The 22,314-nt window shown below is 46.3% G+C and overlaps 7 protein-coding genes across 10 annotated transcripts; 3 read left to right on the forward strand and 4 right to left on the reverse strand.

Annotated features, from left to right (window-relative positions):
- Positions 1–6: 6 nt before the first annotated feature.
- On the reverse strand, positions 7–4,155 carry LOC111070867 (transcription initiation factor TFIID subunit 2). The gene is made up of 6 exons (XM_022361887.2): positions 4,003–4,155; positions 3,885–3,939; positions 2,064–3,829; positions 1,595–2,007; positions 1,319–1,529; positions 7–1,257 (listed from the first exon to the last, which is right to left on the reverse strand). The coding sequence occupies exons 1-6, from the start codon at positions 4,050–4,052 to the stop codon at positions 105–107; spliced, it is 3,648 nt and encodes a 1,215-aa protein (XP_022217579.2). The 5' UTR covers positions 4,053–4,155; the 3' UTR covers positions 7–104.
- Positions 4,156–6,582: 2,427 nt separating this feature from the next.
- Positions 6,583–10,834, forward strand: LOC111070937 (calpain-B). The gene is made up of 2 exons (XM_022361992.2): positions 6,583–8,140; positions 8,206–10,834. Exons 1-2 carry the CDS (start codon positions 6,940–6,942, stop codon positions 9,765–9,767), a joined length of 2,763 nt encoding a protein of 920 aa, XP_022217684.2. The 5' UTR covers positions 6,583–6,939; the 3' UTR covers positions 9,768–10,834.
- LOC121403749 lies at positions 8,155–11,452 on the reverse strand. Its single transcript, XM_022361999.2, has 3 exons — positions 11,251–11,452; positions 11,042–11,178; positions 8,155–10,982 (listed from the first exon to the last, which is right to left on the reverse strand). Exons 1-3 carry the CDS (start codon positions 11,320–11,322, stop codon positions 10,838–10,840), a joined length of 354 nt encoding a protein of 117 aa, XP_022217691.1. The 5' UTR covers positions 11,323–11,452; the 3' UTR covers positions 8,155–10,837.
- Positions 11,453–11,511: 59 nt separating this feature from the next.
- LOC111070940 (protein Hezron) lies at positions 11,512–12,301 on the reverse strand. The gene is made up of 3 exons (XM_022361998.2): positions 12,116–12,301; positions 11,874–12,062; positions 11,512–11,812 (listed from the first exon to the last, which is right to left on the reverse strand). Exons 1-3 carry the CDS (start codon positions 12,248–12,250, stop codon positions 11,522–11,524), a joined length of 615 nt encoding a protein of 204 aa, XP_022217690.1. The 5' UTR covers positions 12,251–12,301; the 3' UTR covers positions 11,512–11,521.
- Positions 12,302–12,454: 153 nt separating this feature from the next.
- Positions 12,455–16,262, reverse strand: LOC111070939 (type 1 phosphatidylinositol 4,5-bisphosphate 4-phosphatase). Of its 3 annotated transcripts, none has more exons than XM_022361996.2 (6): positions 16,164–16,262; positions 15,541–15,811; positions 14,219–14,400; positions 13,944–14,153; positions 13,710–13,874; positions 12,455–13,638 (listed from the first exon to the last, which is right to left on the reverse strand). In XM_022361996.2, the coding sequence occupies exons 2-6, from the start codon at positions 15,665–15,667 to the stop codon at positions 13,522–13,524; spliced, it is 801 nt and encodes a 266-aa protein (XP_022217688.1). In that variant the 5' UTR covers positions 15,668–15,811; positions 16,164–16,262; the 3' UTR covers positions 12,455–13,521. The 3 variants fall into 3 exon arrangements, with proteins under 3 accessions (XP_022217688.1, XP_022217687.1, XP_022217689.1); XM_022361995.2 differs by lacking the exon at positions 16,164–16,262 and adding an exon at positions 16,039–16,157; XM_022361997.2 differs by lacking the exon at positions 16,164–16,262 and adding an exon at positions 15,977–16,001.
- Positions 16,263–16,267: 5 nt separating this feature from the next.
- Positions 16,268–17,708, forward strand: LOC121404510. Its single transcript, XM_041594158.1, has 2 exons — positions 16,268–17,114; positions 17,534–17,708. Exon 1 carries the CDS (start codon positions 16,435–16,437, stop codon positions 16,927–16,929), a length of 495 nt encoding a protein of 164 aa, XP_041450092.1. The 5' UTR covers positions 16,268–16,434; the 3' UTR covers positions 16,930–17,114; positions 17,534–17,708.
- A 36-nt stretch (positions 17,709–17,744) lies between these two features.
- Positions 17,745–20,753, forward strand: LOC111070938 (nuclear distribution protein nudE homolog). 2 transcript variants are annotated; one of them, XM_022361994.2, is made up of 6 exons: positions 17,745–17,834; positions 17,902–18,055; positions 18,117–18,390; positions 18,459–18,722; positions 19,139–19,230; positions 19,879–20,753. In XM_022361994.2, exons 1-6 carry the CDS (start codon positions 17,755–17,757, stop codon positions 20,005–20,007), a joined length of 993 nt encoding a protein of 330 aa, XP_022217686.1. In that variant the 5' UTR covers positions 17,745–17,754; the 3' UTR covers positions 20,008–20,753. The 2 variants fall into 2 exon arrangements, with proteins under 2 accessions (XP_022217686.1, XP_022217685.1); XM_022361993.2 differs by lacking the exon at positions 19,879–20,753 and adding an exon at positions 19,401–19,745.
- Positions 20,754–22,314: the final 1,561 nt, after the last annotated feature.

Below are 22,314 nucleotides of genomic sequence, written 5' to 3' on the forward strand. Positions count from 1 at the left end.
GAACGATGACTTTACATACATACATATTATTCAGATATTATAACTCCAAAAATGATCGAGAATGGTTGTGCTTAAGTTGTAATTGTTGGGTGCGGGTCCCTCACTTAGTTTGGGCCGAATCCCGAATTGCTGTTACTGTTGCTGCTGTCCGCCGAGCTGAGCGTGTCCGGCGTGGCCGTTTCCTTGGCCTGCAGGCGGGAGATTTGCGGATCTCGCTTGTCCTTGTCCTTGCGCTCCCGCTCCTTGTCCTTGTTGTGCTTATGTTTGTGTTTATGCTTGTGCTTCTTTTTGTCCTTCTTCTTTTTCTTCTTGACGAGGCCATCGCTCGGCCTGAACTTGCCCTCGTCGTAGCTGCTCTCGTATCGCGTCGACTCGGCCATATCGAGCACCGTCATCGAGTTGTCGTCTTCCGCGTAGATCTCCGTCTTGATGCGCTTGCTCACCGGCCCGTCGACCGAACCCTCATCCGCTGGCAGGACTTTCACTTTGGTCTCACTATCGTAGGCCTGCGTATGGGATGGATCGTTCACCACTGTGACCACCTCGCTGTGCTCCACCTCCAGCTTGATGATCTCATCGCCTACCGCAAACGCTTCAGTGGCCGTTCGTTTGATGGTGACCATGGCAGGCTTATGCCGCTCATGCGATTCGGTTTTCACGTTCTCCGCCAGCGATTGGGATTGCTTGGGGTCGCTGAGCTTCTTGAAGCTCGGTCCGCTGCTTGCACCGTCCTTGAGGAGATCCTTGTAGAAGCTCTGATTCTCGCTAGCCTGGAGGCAGTTCGGACGCTTGCTGCCGTACAGCGCATAGTACAGATCGACGGTGTCACAGCGCAGCTTGGTGCTGCCATAATCCTTGGTGGTTATCCTCTCCCACAGCCGTTCGACCAGACTGGGATTGTCCAAGGCGCTTTTTTTGATCTCACGCGAAAAGGGTGGATTATCGATGAGCAGCTGGGCCAAGGCATGACGGGCAGCCGGATCGGGATCCGTCTCTAGCAGGTTGATCAAATGGTCCAGATCCTCGCTGCGTCCATCGACTTTTACAAAGTCCACCAGGCACTCCATGGCGGCGATTCGCAGATCCAGAAAGACACCGTAGGCCGCATATCTGTGGTAGAAGTTCGGCAGCGACGGCAGATGGCCAAACTTTTGCAGCTTTCGGATGACCTTCAAACAGGAGACCGACACGACATACTTGTACGACGGCAGGCTCTTCTCCAGGTTCAGCAGGCGAGTCATCTCATCCAGCACCAGCCTAAGGAGAAGAATTGAAATGAAATGAAATGGAATCTCTCGAGAGCAGCAATGCTTCTTACTTGGCATCCGTGGACAGGCTGTCGGGGGTGATCTGTGTGCCGTGCATTGACACTGAGACCACGGGCGTCAGCGTCTCTCCCAACGCCTCCACCAGAGCAGCTCTGTAGTAGGCATCCGTGTAATGATTGCGCGAGTTCTCATTGTACTTGAAGAGATCGAATAGGAAGCGCATCACTTCTGGCGGACAAATGCCATGAGAGGTGCGCAGGCCTGCCACAGAACGGAATCAATTAAGGATCAACGAAGCACTCAATACGCACGCAATGAACACCCACCTGCCATAGCCACTGGAATTGCCTTTTGGAGAAAGTACAACTGAAAATTGGAGAAATTGTTCAGCTTTATAATGTGCGGGGCACTGAAGGAGCCAAAGAACTTCCTGAATATGTTCAGCATGGCGGGGGGACCGCTCCACGATGCCACCATCTGGTTGGCCACTTTGGTCAGGCTGTGCGCTGCCTGGACCCGCACCTTGTAGAAGCATCGATCGCTCTCAATGGTGTCGGTGAGGGCAAGTCGCGTGGCGTTTGTCGGGTACTTCTGGAGCGCCTGGATGGCCTGGAACTGGGCGGTGACATCGCGCTCGTGCCGCAGCTGGTACTGCCATTGAAAGTCGGGCTGTTCGATGATCAGGTCCCGCAGCAGAATCATTTCCGGATCAAGGCGTATCCAAAGCACAGGCGAGTCGCTAGATACACAAAGCATTAGGCATACATTTTGTGTGGAACTGTGTCTGAGACTTACTCCATGGCAGAGAGATCCATGTCCACCTCTTCGCCCGTAGAGAGAGGAATCTTCTTTTTCTTGTTTCGCCTGCTCTTCGAGTGGCAGGTAATGTCAGCCTTGACCAGAGTGTTCTCGATCTGCAGCGTGTGCTTGAAGGTTCCATCCAGCTCCTGCAACTGCACCAGCAACGGACCATTGTACTTCCGAACGCCGCGATGATTGACAAAGTCCTGACGAATCTCCAGCTCGATGGTGTTTCGCTTGCGATTGAACACCGAGGACAGCGAGAACTTGGCATGCCCGCCAGTGCGCACCGACTGATCCATAAAGACGGACATGTCCTTGCCAGTGACTGTGAAGATGGCTTTGATGAAGATATTGGTGGAGATGAGCAGCTGGGACCAGAGGCCCGCCCCGATTTTGGTCGAGGCTGCATTTGTGGCCAGGGCCAGCTGCTTGTTGAACACCTGTATGAGCAGCTGCTGGCCAATGCGATGCTCCAGCATCCGAATGACCAGATGAGCCTTGCGTCGCATGGCCTCCACATACTTGGGCGACACCGTGTGCAGACTCTTGATGGGAAAGTAGTGGACAATCTCCTGCTGCTTGCTGGCAGCTGCCGCGGGATTTGTGCTCGACACGGGCAATGGGGCGGGCGGCTGGCTGCAGTCGAGAATGATGCCGCCGTACTTCTCCTCATACTTCACCACGCGGGCCAGCTCCGTTTGCACCCACTCGCGGTACTCGTTGTTGCCAAAGCATTTGCGCGAATACAGGCCACAGAGGTACTCGGCTATGCCCTTCGCCAGCCAGGTGTCCGACCAGTGGTGGGAGGTGATGAAGCAGCCGAAGAACTGCTCGGCCACTGCGCGGGACATGAATGTGCGGGTTATGTACGTCTGGTCAATGATGGCTATGGAGTGTAGGAGATTGACCGAGACAATGCTCAGCGTCGCATAGGCACTGATGTCCGTGTCCAGCTCGTCTACAAACACCTGTTTGTAGCAGGAGAAGGGATAGCGCGTGGAGAGGGTCTCCTCGAAGAACTCGAACGCCTCGTGCAAGTAGCGCACCGTGTTCTTCAGCAGGGGCAGCATTCCCGGCAGGCAAAAGTGCGTCACCTCGTGCATGTGGGGATCGACATAGATCTCGAAGGGGCCCACAGCCAAGGCAATGTTGGGAGCACACACGGGCGTTGTCACCGTATAATGAAATGTTTTCCTCCTCAAATCTGGCGTCATTATGACCTCTACCAGCTCTCCGCACGAGACAGCCGTCAGATTCTTGTCCACCGTGAACTCCAGCTTCCAAGTGCACGGATCGGCGAAACTGTCCACGCACGGAAACCACAACCGAGTGGAGTTCTCATAGCAATTGGTGAACATGTGTGAGCAGTTGAGCAACTTCTCCTCGTCCTTGTCCGCCCGTGGAATGACAAAGTGCACGCCGCTCTTTGGGTTCTCCAACGAGAACTCAATGCTGATGCGCAGGCCGCGTCCCTCTTGTATCAGTGAGAAGCCATCCGGCGGCACTTCAATCAACAGCTCGCCATTGTTCACATCCGGATCGGTGAGCTGGGCAGCGTTTAAATGTTCTACGCGGTACTGCTCTAGCGATCGTGTTTTCGGATCGTTTGCGCAAATTCTCATAAAGGGATCAAAGTATTGGAACGTCGCCTGACACACATCGTTGAGGACGACACTGTAAATCCGCATTTGCTTGGCATTCAGTCGGATGAGGCGTAGGCTATCGCTGTTTGGCACTATGGTCAGCTCCACCATGCCCTGTGGGGGTATTTCCCGATTAAATCTTGTAAATAAATGCACGTTTAGTTCTTACCATTAGGTTGCGCCTCTCAAAACTGATGCCTGTGAAGCTCACAACCTGATGTGCCGTGCTGCGGTAGAAGGTAAAAACATTAATTGCTGATTCTGAAGAAGGCTGGAAGGGCACTTATAATTTGAATGGCCGAAGCGGTGCCTCAGGCACCTCAGGTTGCAAATCCATCGAAGAATCGCCGTTTATTGCAACCGAATTTTGTAAATACAAAACAACTTTCGTTTGTTATTAAAAAAACACGCATCTCTCGCATCCAGTTTGACCGCGGATTTATATATAAAATATACCATCTGACCCTCGAAAATATACCGAAACATGCGTTCTCATCAGTGCTGCCAACTTTTCATCAGGAAAAAAAGCCATTTCTGACTTGTACAAGACACAAAAAAAGCTGAAAAATTACAGAAAAAATTTAACAATTTTTTTATTTCTGTAGTATTTTATAGGGTTTTTACTGTAATACTCTCTGCACACTGAGTCCATCCTGGGGGAACGGTGGGAATTTTTGAAAGATGTGAAACACCGATTCACATTGACACCATCCACCATCCATGAGAAACAGCTGTTGCTCACAATTGCGTGAGGTGAAAATTTGTTTACTTTAATTAAAATGAATATAAATAACATTTCAATGGTCGTGAATGTGATTCAGCAGCAAAACATATTCTTGCACAAGCTAATCATGTTGTTGGACATGGACGATGATGATGAAGATAACTTTGACGAGGAGGAGATAATAGAATGGATATCTGTTTTGAAAACACTGAAGCCCGGAAGGTTGTGGTCATTTGTGAGTGCTTCTAATAAATGCAACCAATGTTTAAAGTACAAATATATATGTTATGTTTTTCAGAAGCGGTTCGGTACATTTTGGGAGAAGGATGTACCCGAAAACAACGAGGCGTTTTTTAAGGAAAGTTTTAGGATGGAGAGATCCTGCTTTTCTCTGTTGGTTACTCGCTTGGAAGTGCTACGGAAGAAGGACACAAACTGCCGAGCTGCAATTCCTCTGGAGAAGCGTATCGCCATATCTTTATATACTTTGGGATCTTCTTCTGAGAAGAGTGTTTTTCGGAGTGTCAGCCAACAGCGTCTGCAATATCCTGCATGAGTTTTGCAGAGCATTCATCAACGAATTCTCAGAGGAATACATGTCCAAAAACTATCTCACTTCAGAGAAAATTGACGAGTGTGTCCAAGCATTTGAAGAAATTGGGTTTCCTCAGTGCCTGGTGCAATTGGTAATAATGCAATAAAATCATCCATAATATATGTATATACATATATGTAAATTAATTTTATCACTTAATTTTTATGTTAGATGGATGTCACATCGAAATAAAATCACCTGCAGCTGATATTTGATATTTTTTGCGTGCTTTGTGAGATCGGATGGGGTTATTTTGTTTTATTTTTATATTTGCCTGTCTGTCATTGTTTACATTTTCGTAGTGATCTCCGATTTTTTGTTGTGAAATATGGTTGCATTTGACAATTATCGAAAAAATACCGCACTGAAACGTGAGAATTAGGAACATCCCAGATGGATGGTGGAATAACTGGGAAATTTTCGGAACGGCAAAACCTTACGGACCATCCCAGAAATGGATGGTGGATGGTGGATGGTCCCCAGTGTGAAAAGGCTATAAGACCGCCATTAATTCGTCTAACTCAGCGTAATTGTCTTCAGGCTCGCAATCGTACGACTTGGTCGTACCAATCAAGCGAAGATAATTTTTGGGCACATCATAATCGAAACAGCATTTTGCCAGTCTTCGTAGTTTTGTGACGCTGATATCTGTTGATTCGTCGAGTAAGAGACTGAATTTGGAGTCCCCAATATCGCTGCACAAGTCTTCGAAAAAATGACGCGCCAGAAAATTCTTAATGATGCTGGTGCATTTCGTTCGATGCAGCTTAACTCGTCCTGCAGCTCCAACTTCAAAATGTTTGTTGCACAAGTTGCTCAAATGATCAACTTGTGCCATGGATGCATGTTGAGCAATAAAAAGACACAACGCTGCTTCCTGTTTTGACAGTTTTAACAGGCAAAGTTCCAAAATCTATTTTGTTTTGTTGTGTGAAGCCGGTCGTCGAACTCGTGTGCTTCTTCGTTTTCGCATGAGCCCGCAGATCACTAAGTTTGGCTATTATTGTGATTTTGCAATAGCTGCAGTACACCCTATGCTCATCAGTATCGTCCTTTCTTGCCCAAGCTTTAAATTCATCGCTTTTAAGCCAAGCATCGCGGCACTTCTGCTTATATTCTTTAGGCATTTCACAAATTGTTATACGTTAACATTCACTTTCGCGCACATAGGGATGGTAGAATTGTATAGAGATGATAATATTCTTAGAACTAGTGGTGGAGTTGCAAATATCGATACAAAAATATGAAAATATGAAATATCAAATACTTTTTGATTCAAGTATAGCAACAATAAAAAAAAAGCGGAAAAAGCCAAATAATATTCTAAAAAAATCCAGAAGTCCCGCTTCCCGCAATTGCCAAACTATTCCCGCAGTTGTTCATAAAAAAAAGCCAGATTTGACGGGAAAAAAAGCGGAATCGGCAGCACTGGTTCTCATTTTCAATATATACCGTAAATATACCGAGGACAAAAACGAACTTAGCAGCTTAACCTTTATATTGTTTCAAGTATTTAATTAAGTCCGTCTACGAATTGTAAATGGATTGTTTTAAAAATATTTAACAAAAAAAAGACCATTTAGAAAATGAGAAGGCATGATAAGCTATTTTTTACTGCGCTTAATGGTGCAATAAAACTTTTCTTTACCCATAGGTGAATAACGCTCAGAAAAGCATTTGCGCGGTCAAAAAAATATGTTCACACAAGGGTTAAAGATTATGAATCATTTACCGAGAAAGTTAAATTTGGATATATCCCCCCGTTTAAAAAGTATTTTCCCCAAACGAGTCAGCAGTTTTAGTTCGACGACGAGTAGTTAAACATCTGGGGACATTTGTAGTTTTCTAGGAGTGCTACGCATAAAATAATATAATTAAGAAAAACCAGAACTGAACACAGTGAAGATGTACGGCATTGATAATTATCCGAAGAATTATCATGCTAGTGGCATTGGCCTTGTCAATTTGGCGGCCTTGGGCTACAGCAAGAATGAAGTCAGTGGTGGAAACACGGAGAGTACGAAGCCGAAGGCAGGTCTCTACCCTTCGCTGCCATACCCCTCAGCCGAGTCCGTGGGTGGAATGCCATATGTGGTAAAGCAGCACAAGGCAAGTTACGCACAGAATGCATCATACCAGGGCGTGGGGATGAGCCAGCCAACGCCTGGTCCGTCGGCCCCGTATCCGTACGCAAGTGCGGCGCCATACCCAGGCGCCGGTTTATATCCAAGTTTGCCGTCTGCCTCTTCATCGTTGCCGTATCCATCTGCGCCCCTGGCCCCATACCCGTCATCGATGCCGTATCCGAGCATGCCACAGCCTGGACTTCCGTATCCATCCGCTCCACTGGCCCCGTATCCGAGTGCGATGTCTGCATTTCCCAGCATGCCAATGCCGTACGCCCCCTTGCCAACGAGTCCAGCTCCGCAGCAGACTGGTGGCTTTCCGTCTCTGCCATATCCGACGGCGCCGCCACCAGCCAGTGCGCCCACACAAGCGGAGGAGCCGTCTGTGGGAATCGCCGAGCTGAGCTTCACCAGCGTCAAGGTGCCGGAGAATCAGAACATGTTCTGGATGGGCCGCAAGGCCACCAGTAACCGCCAGACGAGCATCCGAGGCGATGATTTTGCCTCGCTCCGCGACTCTTGTGTGGACAACGGTACGATGTTTGAGGATCCCGACTTTCCGGCCAACAATGCCTCCTTGATGTTCTCCAAGCGCCCTGATCGATACATTGAATGGCGTCGCCCTAACGAGATTGTGGACGATCCCCAGTTCTTTGTGGAGGGCTACTCACGCTTCGATGTCCAGCAGGGCGAGCTAGGGGATTGTTGGCTCTTGGCCGCTGCGGCGAATCTCACCCAGGACTCGACGTTGTTCTTCCGCGTCATCCCACCGGACCAGGACTTCCAGGAGAACTATGCCGGCATATTCCACTTCAAGTTCTGGCAGTACGGCAAATGGGTGGAGGTGGTCATCGATGATCGCCTGCCCACCTATAACGGCGAGCTTATCTACATGCACTCCACGGAGAGGAACGAGTTCTGGAGCGCCCTGCTGGAGAAGGCCTATGCCAAGCTACATGGCTCCTACGAGGCCCTCAAGGGTAACGTCTAGTCATAGCACTCCCTGCTGTAAGGATTTATTTCTATCCAATCTATCTGTTTATAGGCGGCACCACCTGCGAGGCAATGGAGGACTTCACCGGCGGTGTAACCGAGTGGTATGACATCAAGGAGGCTCCACCAAATCTATTCAGCATCATGATGAAGGCTGCCGAACGTGGCTCGATGATGGGCTGCTCTCTGGAGCCGGATCCGCATGTGCTGGAGGCCGAGACACGCGAGGGCCTGATTCGTGGACACGCGTACTCCATCACCAAGGTGTGCCTCATGGATATATCGACGCCGAATCGCCAGGGCAAGATGCCAATGATCCGCATGAGGAATCCCTGGGGCAACGACGCTGAGTGGAGCGGCCCGTGGAGTGACAGTTCTGCCGAGTGGCGTTTCATTCCCGAGCATGCAAAGGAGGAGATTGGCCTGAACTTCGATCGCGACGGTGAGTTCTGGATGTCCTTCCAGGACTTCCTGAATCACTTTGATCGCGTGGAGATCTGCAACTTGAACCCGGACTCACTGACGGAGGATCAGCAGAACAGCTCGCGCCGCAAGTGGGAGATGTCGATGTTCGAGGGCGAATGGACCTCGGGAGTGACAGCGGGTGGATGCCGTAACTTCTTGGAGACCTTCTGGCACAATCCGCAGTACGTCATTTCGCTGGAGGATCCCGACGACGAGGATGACGACGGCAAGTGCACCGTCATTGTGGCCCTAATGCAGAAGAATCGTCGCAGCAAGCGCAACGTGGGCATCGACTGCCTCACTATTGGCTTTGCCATCTACCATCTCACGGACCGCGACCTACAGGTGAAGCCGCAGGGCCTCAACTTCTTCAAGTATCGCGCCTCGGTGGCCCGTTCGCCGCATTTCATCAACACGCGAGAGGTGTGCGCCCGCTTTAAGCTGCCGCCTGGACACTATCTGATCGTGCCCTCGACCTTTGACCCCAACGAGGAGGGAGAGTTTATCATTCGCGTCTTCTCGGAGACATTGAACAACATGGAGGAGAACGACGATGAGGTTGGCTTTGGAGAGACTGACGATCGCATTGCTCCCGCCTTGCCGCCGCCCACGCCCAAGGAAGAGGATGATCCACAGCGCATCGCCCTGCGACGCCTCTTCGACAGCGTGGCCGGCAGCGACGAGGAGGTGGACTGGCAGGAGCTGAAGCGCATTCTGGACCACTCGATGCGCGACGTTATGGTGGGCACCGATGGCTTCTCCAAGGATGCCGTGCGTTCAATGGTGGCCATGCTGGACAAGGATCGCTCTGGCCGCCTGGGCTTCGATGAGTTCGAGGCTCTGCTGACGGACATTGCCAAGTGGCGGGCCGTCTTCAAGCTGTACGACACCCGGCGCACTGGCAGCATCGATGGCTTCCATTTGCGCGGAGCTCTCAATTCGGCTGGCTATCATCTGAATAATCGGCTACTCAATGCCTTGGCGCATCGATACGGCAGCCGCGAGGGACAGATACCGTTCGATGACTTCCTGATGTGTGCCATCAAAGTGAGGACCTTCATCGAGATGTTCCGCGAACGGGACACAGACAACTCGGATACGGCCTTCTTCAACCTGGACGATTGGCTGGAGCGCACCATATACTCATAGACGGAAGGTGGCAGGCAGGGCCACAATCGTTGCAATTTACAATCGCTTTCAATTGATACTAATCTAATCCTAAGTGCCACATTTACTTAATCCACATTCTACACATGATCTGGAGAACATACAGAACCATGACGCGCTACTTGTACAGCCTGCAGATTGAGATACAGTCATCCGCTATGCTAACAAATGAATCTTATCAAACGACCAAAACCGGAAATAATGTGCGGTAATTGAAGTGACCTTGGAACACAGCTCGAGGTGGCGATACACGATAAACGCCACAAAAACCCAAATGGTGCTTTGTATACGCCACAGACAGTCAGTCGTTCATATACTAAAAGCTATATATACTAGATGCTTTATAGAGCATTTTTATGGCCGCTGCTGGAGGGATGACTAAGAGAGCAAAAATCAAAAGTTCTTCTAAGCATTTCATGCACCTCATTAAGAGCCGGAAATTAGCCAGTACAAACTGAAACTGAAATGTGCATTACTAAACCATTACATATGCTACGAGATACTCGTACAGTCATCACATATAAACTAAAATTAAGTCAATTTTTACTGCATATATATATACTGTACATATATGTAGAATCCATATGCATATATTTTTTGAATATCATCGTAATCTCTGCACCGACAGCCGCTGTATTTGTTCAGGTGATAAACTGAAACGAACAGAGCTACCTTTTTGTTACTGCTGGAACTGTTACTGGCAGTTAGGAATGGAGCGAAGCAACTGAATCACTCATCGAATCAATGTAATCTTTAAGAGAGTAAGCTAACCCCCTCCCCAGTATCGAAATTTAAAATTTAAAAACATTTAAATATGTCAAAAAAACTATTAAAAAAATTTATATATATACTTTTGTTTCTATGTGTAATATTTCTAAACTACTCGTAATTTGGAAAGAGGCTGTCTATGCTCTTTGCGTAACTTGCAAACAAACTAACGAATATAATTCCCAAAAATATTGTTTATAATCGAATTGTTATTGTCTGTAAATGATATTGTTGTATGCTGATGTTTTTTTTATATAAAATAAACTGCAGATTTGCGAGTACAACTACTTGACCATGACGATATCGGTGGCACCGCTCGGTGGACCAGCGTCGATTAGGATCTGCTTAAATTCGTCAAAGACCAGACTGTTATCGGTCGCCAAGTGCGTGAGCAGCTCAAGAAAGTCCTCGTATTCCAAGCGCCACTTCCTAGGGGAGACCAACACCGCCATAAGATGGATGCCACTATTGAGTGGAAGGATACGTACTTGTAGCGCATGTAGATGAGACCAGTTTGGGTTCGTGTTATGGGGTTAGGCATTAGCTTGGCCTGCTCCAGCCAGGCATCGATTTGCGAGAGGAGAATGCAATCAAACTCCTCGTTCTCCAGCTCCGTTGGAATAACCTGCCGCAGGCAAACGAATCAGATAGACTCAGAGATACCAAAATATATGTGTATGATTGGGGCATAGCACACCTTGTAGTTGCAGTACACTATAAATAGCGTGTCCAGGGTATGCTTCTTGGGTTTATCATCGTCATCAGCCATGGTCAATTTGGGAGAACAAACGAATTCAAAGTACAAGTATATTTATGAGAGATTTTGTTTTCCTTAAGGCAGATAATGAAAAGTTCATGTGGGTGTACTAGATTCTCATTTACGAATTGTTTTTTGTTTTGTTGATAAACAATGCTGAGTGCCAGCTAGAGCATGAGTATGTGTATGCCTGTTGCTATGGGGATTTGTTTTAATTTTGATTGTTTAGGAACTGCTGCACAATCCGCTGGACATAGAGCACAAGTTTCGGCGCCTCCTGCTGGCTTCTGACATTGGCAACCCCATAGGGTGGCTCAATGATCACCTGCTGCAGCACAAAGATGGAGACTATCTTATCCTGTTCGAGCCAGGACACCTGATGGTCACCCAAATGATTGGCAATTTGGCGATACAGCGCCTGGCCTATGGGCAAGACTTTCGGATGGAAGCACTTAAGATACTTGGCCCTCTGCACTGTGACGTCATTCAGACGCTTCTGCAGCTGCAAGAGGATGGGGATACTTGTGTTAGGAATGTCAAAGAGACAACGTTGTTCCACTTACCTTCTGCAGGCTGAGGGCCGCCGGTGTTTGCATATTTTTCGACAGCACCACCTCCTTGACGATCTCCAAATCTATGCAGAAGTTTAGGTTTACGATGTTCATGTCACAAAGCATTCTGCCACCGGAGCCGCGTTTCTTGGTGGGTACTTTTAGCATTAGCAATTTGGTACCCGCGTCGAAGGCCACCACCTAAAAGGTCCGATTGATAAGCTAATTAATAAATTAGTTGCGTAGCTACTTACCTCGCCCAATACTTCCTCGTCGAAGCAAATCTTGCAGCGGACAGTAGATCCCACTGTGAAGCACGATAGCAGGGGAGGTATTCCTGCTCCATCTGATCCTTGGATTACATTTAATCGTGCGTGGCGTTTAAACATTATTTTGGCTTCTTTTATGGTCGTCGTCACAGATTGAAATGTGATAATCTACATCTCTCTCTCTTTTTGACAACCCTTTCCTATGGTTGCTTTTTCCCCTTCCGAATTCCAATTTCGATCTATGCTTTTTGTGTGTTTTATTTCATTTTATTTACAGTGTATGTACGCTAATTAATAATGTACTAAATATAAATGTTGTATATATATATATTTGAATTTTTATATATATATATTGTTTTTTTTTCAAAAGTAAACCGTTCCTTTTTTTATCATATAATCGTATATAATATATATATTTATAATTTCGCAGTTTAGCATTTAGCTTTCTAAATTGTTGTTGCTGCACGTTGCGTTGCTTGTTCTTTGTGTTTTGTATTTTTTTCCAAGAAGATTTATGTTTCGTTTATTATAATTATAATTATGTATGTATATAAATGTGGGCGTGTGGGTGTTTGGATGTATGTACCTTCATTAGCAGTATCTTTAATGCCTAAACACAAACAAAACAAAGAGAACTCTTTGCTTCTGATTTATCATTAAACTGAGAAAAAGTGCATTTGGATAAATTCTTAGCAGAAGAGGCAACAAATAGATCAAAGCGCTTCATGTTTTTTACGAGTTATAGAGAATAAATACCGAAACAAAATAATTTCTGGGGACAGGCACAAAACAAGAAACGAAATGTACATTGAATGAGAACACAACTGTACACCAATGAAAACGAATGAGAAGTAGCAAAGAACTTTTAAAACTGAGTAGCGAGAACTTTAAAAATTGAGCTTTACGATTTAAAAAGATTTTGTGTATGTTCTCCAATGATCTACGAACTAATGACTGCCTATAGTTCTCCTCTGGGTTTCCCATTTTAGCACTTGATACTTATACTTTGGAAATATTTCGCCTTTACTATATATTCATTAGTGTGTTGTAGTTAGTTGCGGGTCTTACTGTCCTAAATATGCTGTTAGAAATCACTTTATATGGGGGGGCTGGCTGGCTTCCTCTCGAATAATTTAGCTAGCTTTTCTTATTAAATTTGTTCAACATTTAGAATCCCTTTGGGGCGGGGAAAGTGGACTGCTCCTGCTGCTGTTGCTGGTTCTGGTGAAATGTTCATTGTTTCGTCTGCTATTGGCTTTGTTTTTGTTTAGATTGCGGGTTACATTTAATATCAAAAGGAATGATATATATGCATAATATATATATATATATGTATATACATATATAAAAATAAAACAATGCACTTTTGTTCTTGCACCGCAACGCGATTCTTACATGGGCCCATCAATGGCGCTCACTTTAAGGCGGAAATAGTACGCGGATCGGGCCAACATGCTCGCCGCGATTACAAACAATGCCACATAGAGAATATACATGCCGCCGTGACCCTGTCAGGAAACAGAGGTTTAAGTTTAAGTCAAGAATCGTCTACATAGAATTCTAGTTACTATTCACTTACCGATGCATACGAGATTGTGCCGATGGTCACGGCAATGCCAGCCACAAGGAACAGCAACGCCACAATGGCAAACATAACGCCGCGGCTGTTGGCGAAGCGCGAACCCACCGAGGATACCTTTCTGCAATGTGGACAGCGGGCCAGGGCATTGTGATAGGTGTTGAACTGCAACAGGTGAACAAATTATAGACATTACTCTCCGATTTGTGAGATTTGTGACTGCTGTCAGCTTACCAAAAATGTGTCCGAACAGTGGCCACAGATGACACGACACATGCCCGGCATGGTTGGCACGGGTGGGGTGACGGGACTTGGGGCCAAGTTAATGATTCGCTTGCAATTGGGTCGTGGACAAGCGATGCGCTGCGAAGAGCTCTTGCAGATTAACAGGCAATTGCACGGGCAGCGTACGTACTTCTTGCCCGGCGGAGCGTTCCTGATGGGCTGTCATCGATAGGGTAAGCGATTATTACCTTAAGCAATCCATTAATTAATTATTGGTTACTTACAGTTGCCTCATTGCAATGGGTGCACTTGACCACATGCTGCTCCCTCTTCGTGGTGATGTCAATCATGTGCTGACACACCCGACAGGTGACCATTGGCACCCCCCCAGTGTTGCTACTCTGCTGATAGGGCGGTGGCAGCTCATCGGGTCCAATACAAGGCACTGCCGTCGGTGCTCCATTGCCTGCGATTCGAATGAAACCAAAGAGATCAGCAAATTAACATTTATAAATACTCTCGTACAGTGCCTAGACCTTTCGTGTAAAATAAATACATCTCGCCAGCAGAGGCCTGTAGGTTAAACTGCTGCACTTTCTGCTTTCATTGCAGTCAGCTGCAGTCCCGGGGGCAGCCTCAGAGCAAGAGTGAGAGAGAACTGGTCTTCTGATAGTGTGTGGGTTGAAGAAGAGACAAATGGGTCAATGTTTTGGCGCTATGAATGCAAAGCTCCTGTCCGCAATCATTAGCCCATCCTAGACTGCAGTTGTGAGCTCTTGGATGAGCCATTGGGCGGCACAAACAAGTTCTAACTAACGAGAAAATAAGCAAATCAGTGTCAAAACATGAATACTCTTTTGCACCGGCCTGTCCAATGGCTAGCAGCCATGTCTAGCAAGTCGTAATTTAACTCTTTAAAGAGTAGAGAGTAAGAGAGTCGAGACTTGTATGATATATAAATGAGCAGCTCAATGAGAGAATGATCAGGTTCCTTCGCAAACAATGAAACCGCTGCAGGGCCTGTGTCTCTTCTTTCATGCGGTGCCCAGCGATAACGCAGCGCAAGTGAGGATGAGTCATAAATTTGGCTTTTGCCTGGATTGCGCCCCCCCGACGTTGCTGCCCGCGAATCGATGCTGATTAAACAGCTGTAGAGAAACGCTTCTTTCTGCTGATACGGCAAGCATAAACAATAACAAAAGTAATGGCTGCAATTTGGCGTCGTGTTACTAACAAATACCCTGCGCTACCACGTTACCAATGCCCACGCCCACGCCCACGTCTACGTTTATAGACACAGTGTGGCTAGGGCCATGACTCAGTTGGGAGGGGAAGTGTAAAAATCTATGAAATGCAAGACTAGGAGGTAGGCTTCGGCGACAACTTCAAATCAAAGTTGCGGATAAGTAGAGCGCACACTTGTTGGGTTTCAAATGCAAAGCGGAGAGCACAGCGACACCGGGCACCTACACAGACACTGCCCGCACACTAATAGACCCGCATAGGGCATCTATACAATACATGCGGGATGTGGGGGGGATTTTAAACCAAGTTGAATGTACTTCCCGGCTTTGCCCAGGGTCAATAATCAGTTAGTTGTACGCACCATCCTCGCTGGGGACTGCGGCTGTGCTGCTGCCTGGATTCTCGGCACCCTCGTCGCCGGCAGCGGACGAGGTGTACATGATCGCCTCATCCTTGTTGATCAAGCTCTGCCTTTCGGGGTCGGCCATGCTGGATTATCGAGATGCCTGAAGGTGCACTTTTTCTTCGTGTGACAAGAACAACTCCCGTTACTGCTGGACACAAATTGCCGTTCTCGCTGTTGTATTTGTTGTTGCTTTGCGGCCTCTTTTTTCTGCAACGCAACGCCACAACTGGAAAAAAAACAAGAGAACACGGCTTATTAAAGTATCACTTATTGAGCATATGTATGCTCCACGGCGGCGTCCCCTAAATGTATCCCAGCCCCAAAAGCGCAGCGCTCAATTTGTTCTTTGTTTGATTGCAGTCACTTGTTTTTCGTTTTCCTCGGTTTTTACACTCGTTTCTGTTGAATATCCTCCCTCTTCGGCATGCGCCGCAATAATCAATTGTTTGCCACCTTTATAGCACTGTCCACACAGGTCGGGTGCAGCGGTTACATTTGTTGCAGTCGAAAGTCTTTTAATTTGTCTAATTGTTTAATATTTGTTGGCCATATTCCTGCTCTTCTCTGCTATATTTTACCTTATTTTGTTGAAAATGCACTGCTGTCAACTCGATCTGGCCACTCTCCGTTTATGATCTGGCAACACTTACGCTGCAGAGCTGCAACAATTGATTTATTTTCTGTAACCCTGGTGCACACACAACGTTCGGAAGAATTGCGCATTTATTAAATTAATTAACTCAATTGCTCAACAAAAAGGAGATACTAATAGTACATAATGCATAATGCCTGGAAAGCATAGCTGTATGGAAGGCAAAAGCACTAACTAAAAAACTAGTTCAGCGGTTCATGAACTCAAATTGGAACCAAAACCACTCTGGCTGTGGAACGTTGATTACTAAAATGGACGAAAATATTAATAGATCGGAATGTAACCAGCCCAAAGACACAAAACAACTCAATGAAACAGTGAACAGCAATAGCGATGAGACCAGCAGCAGTTCCGGTGACATCGAAAATAGTAGGTACGGGAAACTACGTCGTAGATCCGTTCGCAGCTTTTCCTACCACTATCAATCTCTTCCCATGCGTGTTGTGGGCGATCAGTCTGCTTCTATATCGGGATATTCAAGCTCTGCCCGGGATGTAACATTAAGTTCCGCTCACATCATTGACGACAGCTCGGAGTCCGACTTGCACATATCCACCGATACGAGCAACGAAGAGCCGCCGAATAAACCCATCGCATTTGTTGGTCGGTCACTGGCAAAAACTGATCTGGACTTTATCAAAAAGCAACACAAACGTAAAAAACGTCCAACGAAGAAAATATACATAGAATAATATTTGAATGTCAACTGTGCGCACAGGGCTGGCAATCCATGAGTGACGCTCGTTGCACAGCACTGCTTCAAAAACCAGGGTTGGTTGGTTCATTTTGGAGTAGTGGTAAATTTTTACGAGCATAACTATTTACACGATTTTATGTAAATAAAACAAATTAAACGTAGGAAAATTAAATGCAAAGTGTAAGTAAAACTCGTCCGCTGGCATAGGATATAAGATATCATGAAAAGCTGTCCGAACAACGGATAGATCGCCTCGCAAAATCTGTGATGATTTCATTTTCACACTGCGCGTTGTTGTATTGGAAACTTCGTCGTAGCTTTGCTTGATGCTGTTGCTATTGTTGTTGCTGTTGTACACACGGCTGCTGCTGCTGCTGCTACTGCTACTGCTAGGCGCCGACGTCAACAGACACAGCAGCGACGCGACGCACAAAATGTTTGTTTTGTGGAGGGCATAGAATTGTCTGCCTGCCATTTAGGGCACCAGCCAACAACTAAAACAGCACAGCACCAGTCATGGCCGGAGCCACAGCGGTAGCGAAAACGTCGAGAACACCTGTTCCTAATTGATTTTTCACATTTTTCCCCATTGCCTACAGATCATTTCATCCGACTTCAAATTCAACAACTGTGTTCTGGCATTTTTAATCAGAGAAATTAAAAAGGATTCAGCTGCAAAAGATGTTCACCTCTTAGACCAACCATAGCTCTAGTATTCATTAGAAATTTTAAGTAAAAACTATTCGAACGAACGAATTTGCAAGCCGTGTTTGGCCACCGACAAGTACACACCATAGAATCCGCAGACAAATCGGGAGATATGGACGCCCCACCAATGTTCAACAGCGTCGAGGATGAGTGCAGATATTGGAAAGAGCGTTCCAAGCAATACCACAAAGAGTATGTACACACATAATTGGTCCACGGTAAGAGCCCCTTTAATCAATTCAATGTTCGCCGATTGCAGATGGACAGACGTGAAACAGGAGTACGATGAGTTTGTCGAACAGTCACGCGAAATGGAAATAGAAATGGACGCCACTCTGGAGCAAAAACAGAGTATTATCAAAGATCTCAGAGCCAGGCTTAATATGTTTGAGAAAGAAAACGATTCCCTTAAGGTGAGTATAACACAAACTATACTGAAACACTGCAGCCACCTTTAATAATATCTTCACGCAGCTCAAGCTGGACTCACACTGCATTGATATGTCCAATATGGAGAAGCAGTTGGATACAGTGAGAAAGGAGCGCGACTCCATGAAGGTATACCTGCGGCAACTGGAGCAGAAGAACGACGACCTGGAGCGTGCCCACCGCATACTCAACGAGAGCATAGAGAATTTTGAGAAGATGTTGGATCAAGCATACGAAAAGAATGCTCTCCTCGAGCTGGAGGTGGACGAAAAGGGTGTACTGCAGGAGAAGCTGCAACGGCTAATGGATGAGACGAGAGGTAAGAGGAGCATAGGGGCATAGCCCAGCCAGACTACAGGCTCTAGACTACATTACCATCTGTTACAGATCTCAAACAAGAGCTCAATGTGAAGACGCGCTACACGCCAGCGAATGGCACCAGCAACCCCACAGCAGTAGGCACCATCGCTGCCAACAGCACCATGAACTCATCCGCCTCTTTACCTAATGGCATTTTGGTCAACGGCGATGTGACGCATCCATACGTCGACAACACCGTTGCCACAAAAGTCACCAGCGTCAGCGTCAGTGCTCTCAACGGCAGTTTAGTTAATAATAAAAACGAATATAATCAACAACATTCGCTTAAAAGTAAGATCCTCCATTCGTTAAAGCGAACAAAACGCGTCTTCAAGCTATCCAAATCGAGTCACCATTCCAAGCTTATCAAATAGTTTCGCATTTCATATTGCATTTAATTGTGATTATCGTTTTATGTTCCATTTAATTGTAATTTATTGTTTCATATAACTTTTCATAATTTTTTTTACCAGTCGTGCACAAAAACACATTTTGTTTAAGTTCCTTTTTTTTCATTTGTAATTGTATAGTTAATAATTAAAATTAAGACTCGAATCGAATGTAACGAAAGTTTGCGACATTTCTTGTAGGCAAATTGTGCGTTTTGTGTGCGTCTGTAGCTCGTAGTTGACCAACTAACCGCTGTGTTACTCTTACCCTATACAACTCTTAACTAACCTGCTGTGTATGTGTGCTTCCTCTTGCAGATCCCGAGAACCTTATCAATGGCAATTCCATGAATGCCAGCTCCCGCACAACGGCGCTCAACATTGTGGCCGACATGTTAAGAAAACTAAACGTAAGTCCCTCCAAAACCAACAACCAATAACTGCTATCAACCACTGTCACACACATCACACTATTATAGCCATGCCCTTAGAGTCTTCTCCATGTTCTGTTCTATTATTTCATCTGCATCCTCTGCACTCTTTCCCCGCCTAGTTTAAATGTTTTTCCATATGTTTTTAGTGGGATAAAGCCTTGTTATGTCCTGAATGCGAAAAGTTTCGCTGCATTTGTGAGCGCCCGTCCACGCACCAGTCGCCGCCGCCGCCATCGGCCAGCGACTCGAGCCTGTTTCGTCGCGCCTTTGGCGGCAGCAGCGGCTCCGTTGTGACAAGCGCCCAGACCACGCCCGTCAGCGATGGCGGCTGTTCGAGCAGCAGCTCTAGCAGCCTGAACCTAGGCACAAACATTTTTAAGCGCTTTGCCGAACGCATGCGCAACTCCCAGGACGCAGAGCTACCGCTCTGACATTGCGCATCGAATTTAAGGCTATTGTTAAGTGCTCGCCGCTTGCATTTATTAATTGCTTTGGTTAATAAATACAAACTATTTTTGTACCTAACGGACACGTTTTGTTTTGTTGTTACCACATACTTGTAGTTGCTTGTTGTTGATTGTCATACGTTTGGCTAACACTCTGCCCACTTCTGTTGTCTTGCAGGCGATGGAGACGAAGCTGAAGACATATCGCGAGCATGCACCGCCCATGCAGCCGCGCCAAAGATCATCCCAGCAGCCGAATCATCCAGGAATGGCTGGTCTGGCCTGCCTCTCGCTGGATGCGGAATAGTCCCAGCCACCATCACCATCACGATCACCATCCACCTCCAGTCCAGAGTTTAGTGGGGGATATATTGTTCAGTTGGCTTTACGTTTACGTTACGTTAATGTTATCGTTGGCAATTATTTTCTACCTGCTGCCGCCGCTTCGTTTATTATTATTTATTTCACATAACTTGACTTGTAAAAATTCGAAATTACACAACAGTTGATGTTGTCCTTTCAAGCCCAACAAACCTATAGAATGCCTTAGTACGAATTAAGAAGTAAACAGTATACTTAAGCTAGGTCCGATTCGGTTCCCTCTTTTAGTTGGTGTTCCACGCGAAGGCATACAATGTGTTTAGAGAATAAGATGATGGAAGATTAATGGTATCCCCACAGGCCCACATAGACGAAGCTCTGTCCAAGTATTATGCTTCATGTGGACAGCGATAACACAACAAAAAAAAAAAAACAAAACCCGAAACAACAAATACTCGTAGCGTTTAGGAAAAAAGACAAACCACAAACCTACCCCTTCTGACTAGACACGGCTTCGTTGCCTGTCGTATCCCGGCTGCTTCTGGCGCCTGGCCGTGTCGCCGAAACTTTAATAATCTTATACCATAGTTATATCTATCCCAGAGCTATTTTCTGTTTATATTTACCATCGAATATAAATGTGTAAAAATGCAAAAAACAAATCTGTTAAAAGCAAATGTATAAAGATAACAATACAAACCACAAATAAAGAGGATTCTAATTAGTTTTGAATATAAGCTCCATGGCCAGATGCATTTCTACTCCTGCGCGTTTCAATGTCAATGTCAACGTCAAAAGTTTTAATTGACTTGTTCCACCACGCTCACATGTGTAATAACTAATTAATTTACAAAATATTTGGGTTCATTTCGCAAGTTGGACGGTGCGTCAATACCTATGCCAAGGCCAAACGGATGCGCCCACCCCCCCAAAAACGAAAGCTGCTCCACGAGACACAGACAGAGAGAGAGAGAGAGAGCTTTTGTTGCAGGGGAAACCACCCACTGGTGTTTTAGTACACATTCTGGTGCGGGTTGGCGTAGCTTTACCCCAGGAAATTATGCTGTGGGCGGAGTGTGGCAACGTTGCCGACCTTGCTGGCGGGAAGGTCCGTCAGTGGTAAGCTAATGAAAGTGCTCTGGTCTTTATAAGTAAGCACGGGTTAGCGTCGAGTGCTGGCATTAAGTGAGTCGAGAAATCCGTAGAAACGGAGGTGCGGATGATATGAGTGCTGGCAGGAATGGCAGGAGGACAACAAATGCAAAAACATTGAAAATATGACACAAGCTTTTATCATACGCCCGCACAGCACTTACCAGCGACGGACAAGTGTTGTTGGAGCAACAAGAGCTGCTGCTGTTGGGGGCTGATGCCTGAGTGCATTGTTTGCCCTGGACCAGGATAGGGCGATGTCGTGGGAGTCTGGCGTAAGCGGATTGGGATTGGCACAATGCAATTGCCGTTGGAAATACAAGTGAACAGGCACAAAGCCAGGACTGCGCTGCGCGTGTGGGAGTGAGCGTTCAAGGTTGTCCTGGTCCTGTCCCTGTTGTTGCTGTTTTTTTTCAAGAGCAATTTTGCGAATTTGCCGTGTTTTTTGCCAGCCGCTGTCGACTTGATGAACTCCCACGGGTAACTCGCTGTCAGCTAATTAGCTGGCAACGCGCATATAACCTGCCTCTTCCACAAAAGCCAGCAATCAGAGCCGAGAGCCACGGCACAACCTTCGCAAAAGGCGAGTCAAACATCATCGCGAAACAGCCACTCAGTCGGCAAACAAACGCCATTGTTTTGCCACAAAGCGGGCGAATGATCAAACAAGCAGCTCGTAAAAAACTGTAGCGAAACTGTGCCTTAAAGTGGCCACAAGACAGGGTGGGTGCACTTTGGTAATTATCACAATTTAAATGATTTTCCTTTCGAGCCCGTTTCGCGGTCAGCTGCAGTGTGATCAAATTGGCGCGGGAGTGTATCGATATGACCATATCGATACTGCATATTTTAAGGAAACAACGATATTTGTTGAATAATGCACCGAATGGCTTTGTGACATATGAAAAAAATGTTCGCTTTTTGGCTTTCCCTAAAATAAATTCCTTCATCTTATTCTATTCGTCGTGGTGCTTAGAATAACGATTTGATGTCTTGGATATCTAGAACGATATGTACTTGACGATACCCATCGCTAGTTTGATCCCATCCCTATCACATGTACGATTACAAAAACAATGTGGAAAGTCGAATCCTTGACGATCGGTGCGCAGCTTTTAATAATTCATTCAATCTCAAGACA

This window comes from Drosophila obscura, unplaced genomic scaffold, assembly GCF_018151105.1.
Source record: "Drosophila obscura isolate BZ-5 IFL unplaced genomic scaffold, ASM1815110v1 contig_208, whole genome shotgun sequence".
NCBI lineage: Eukaryota > Metazoa > Arthropoda > Insecta > Diptera > Drosophilidae > Drosophila > Drosophila obscura.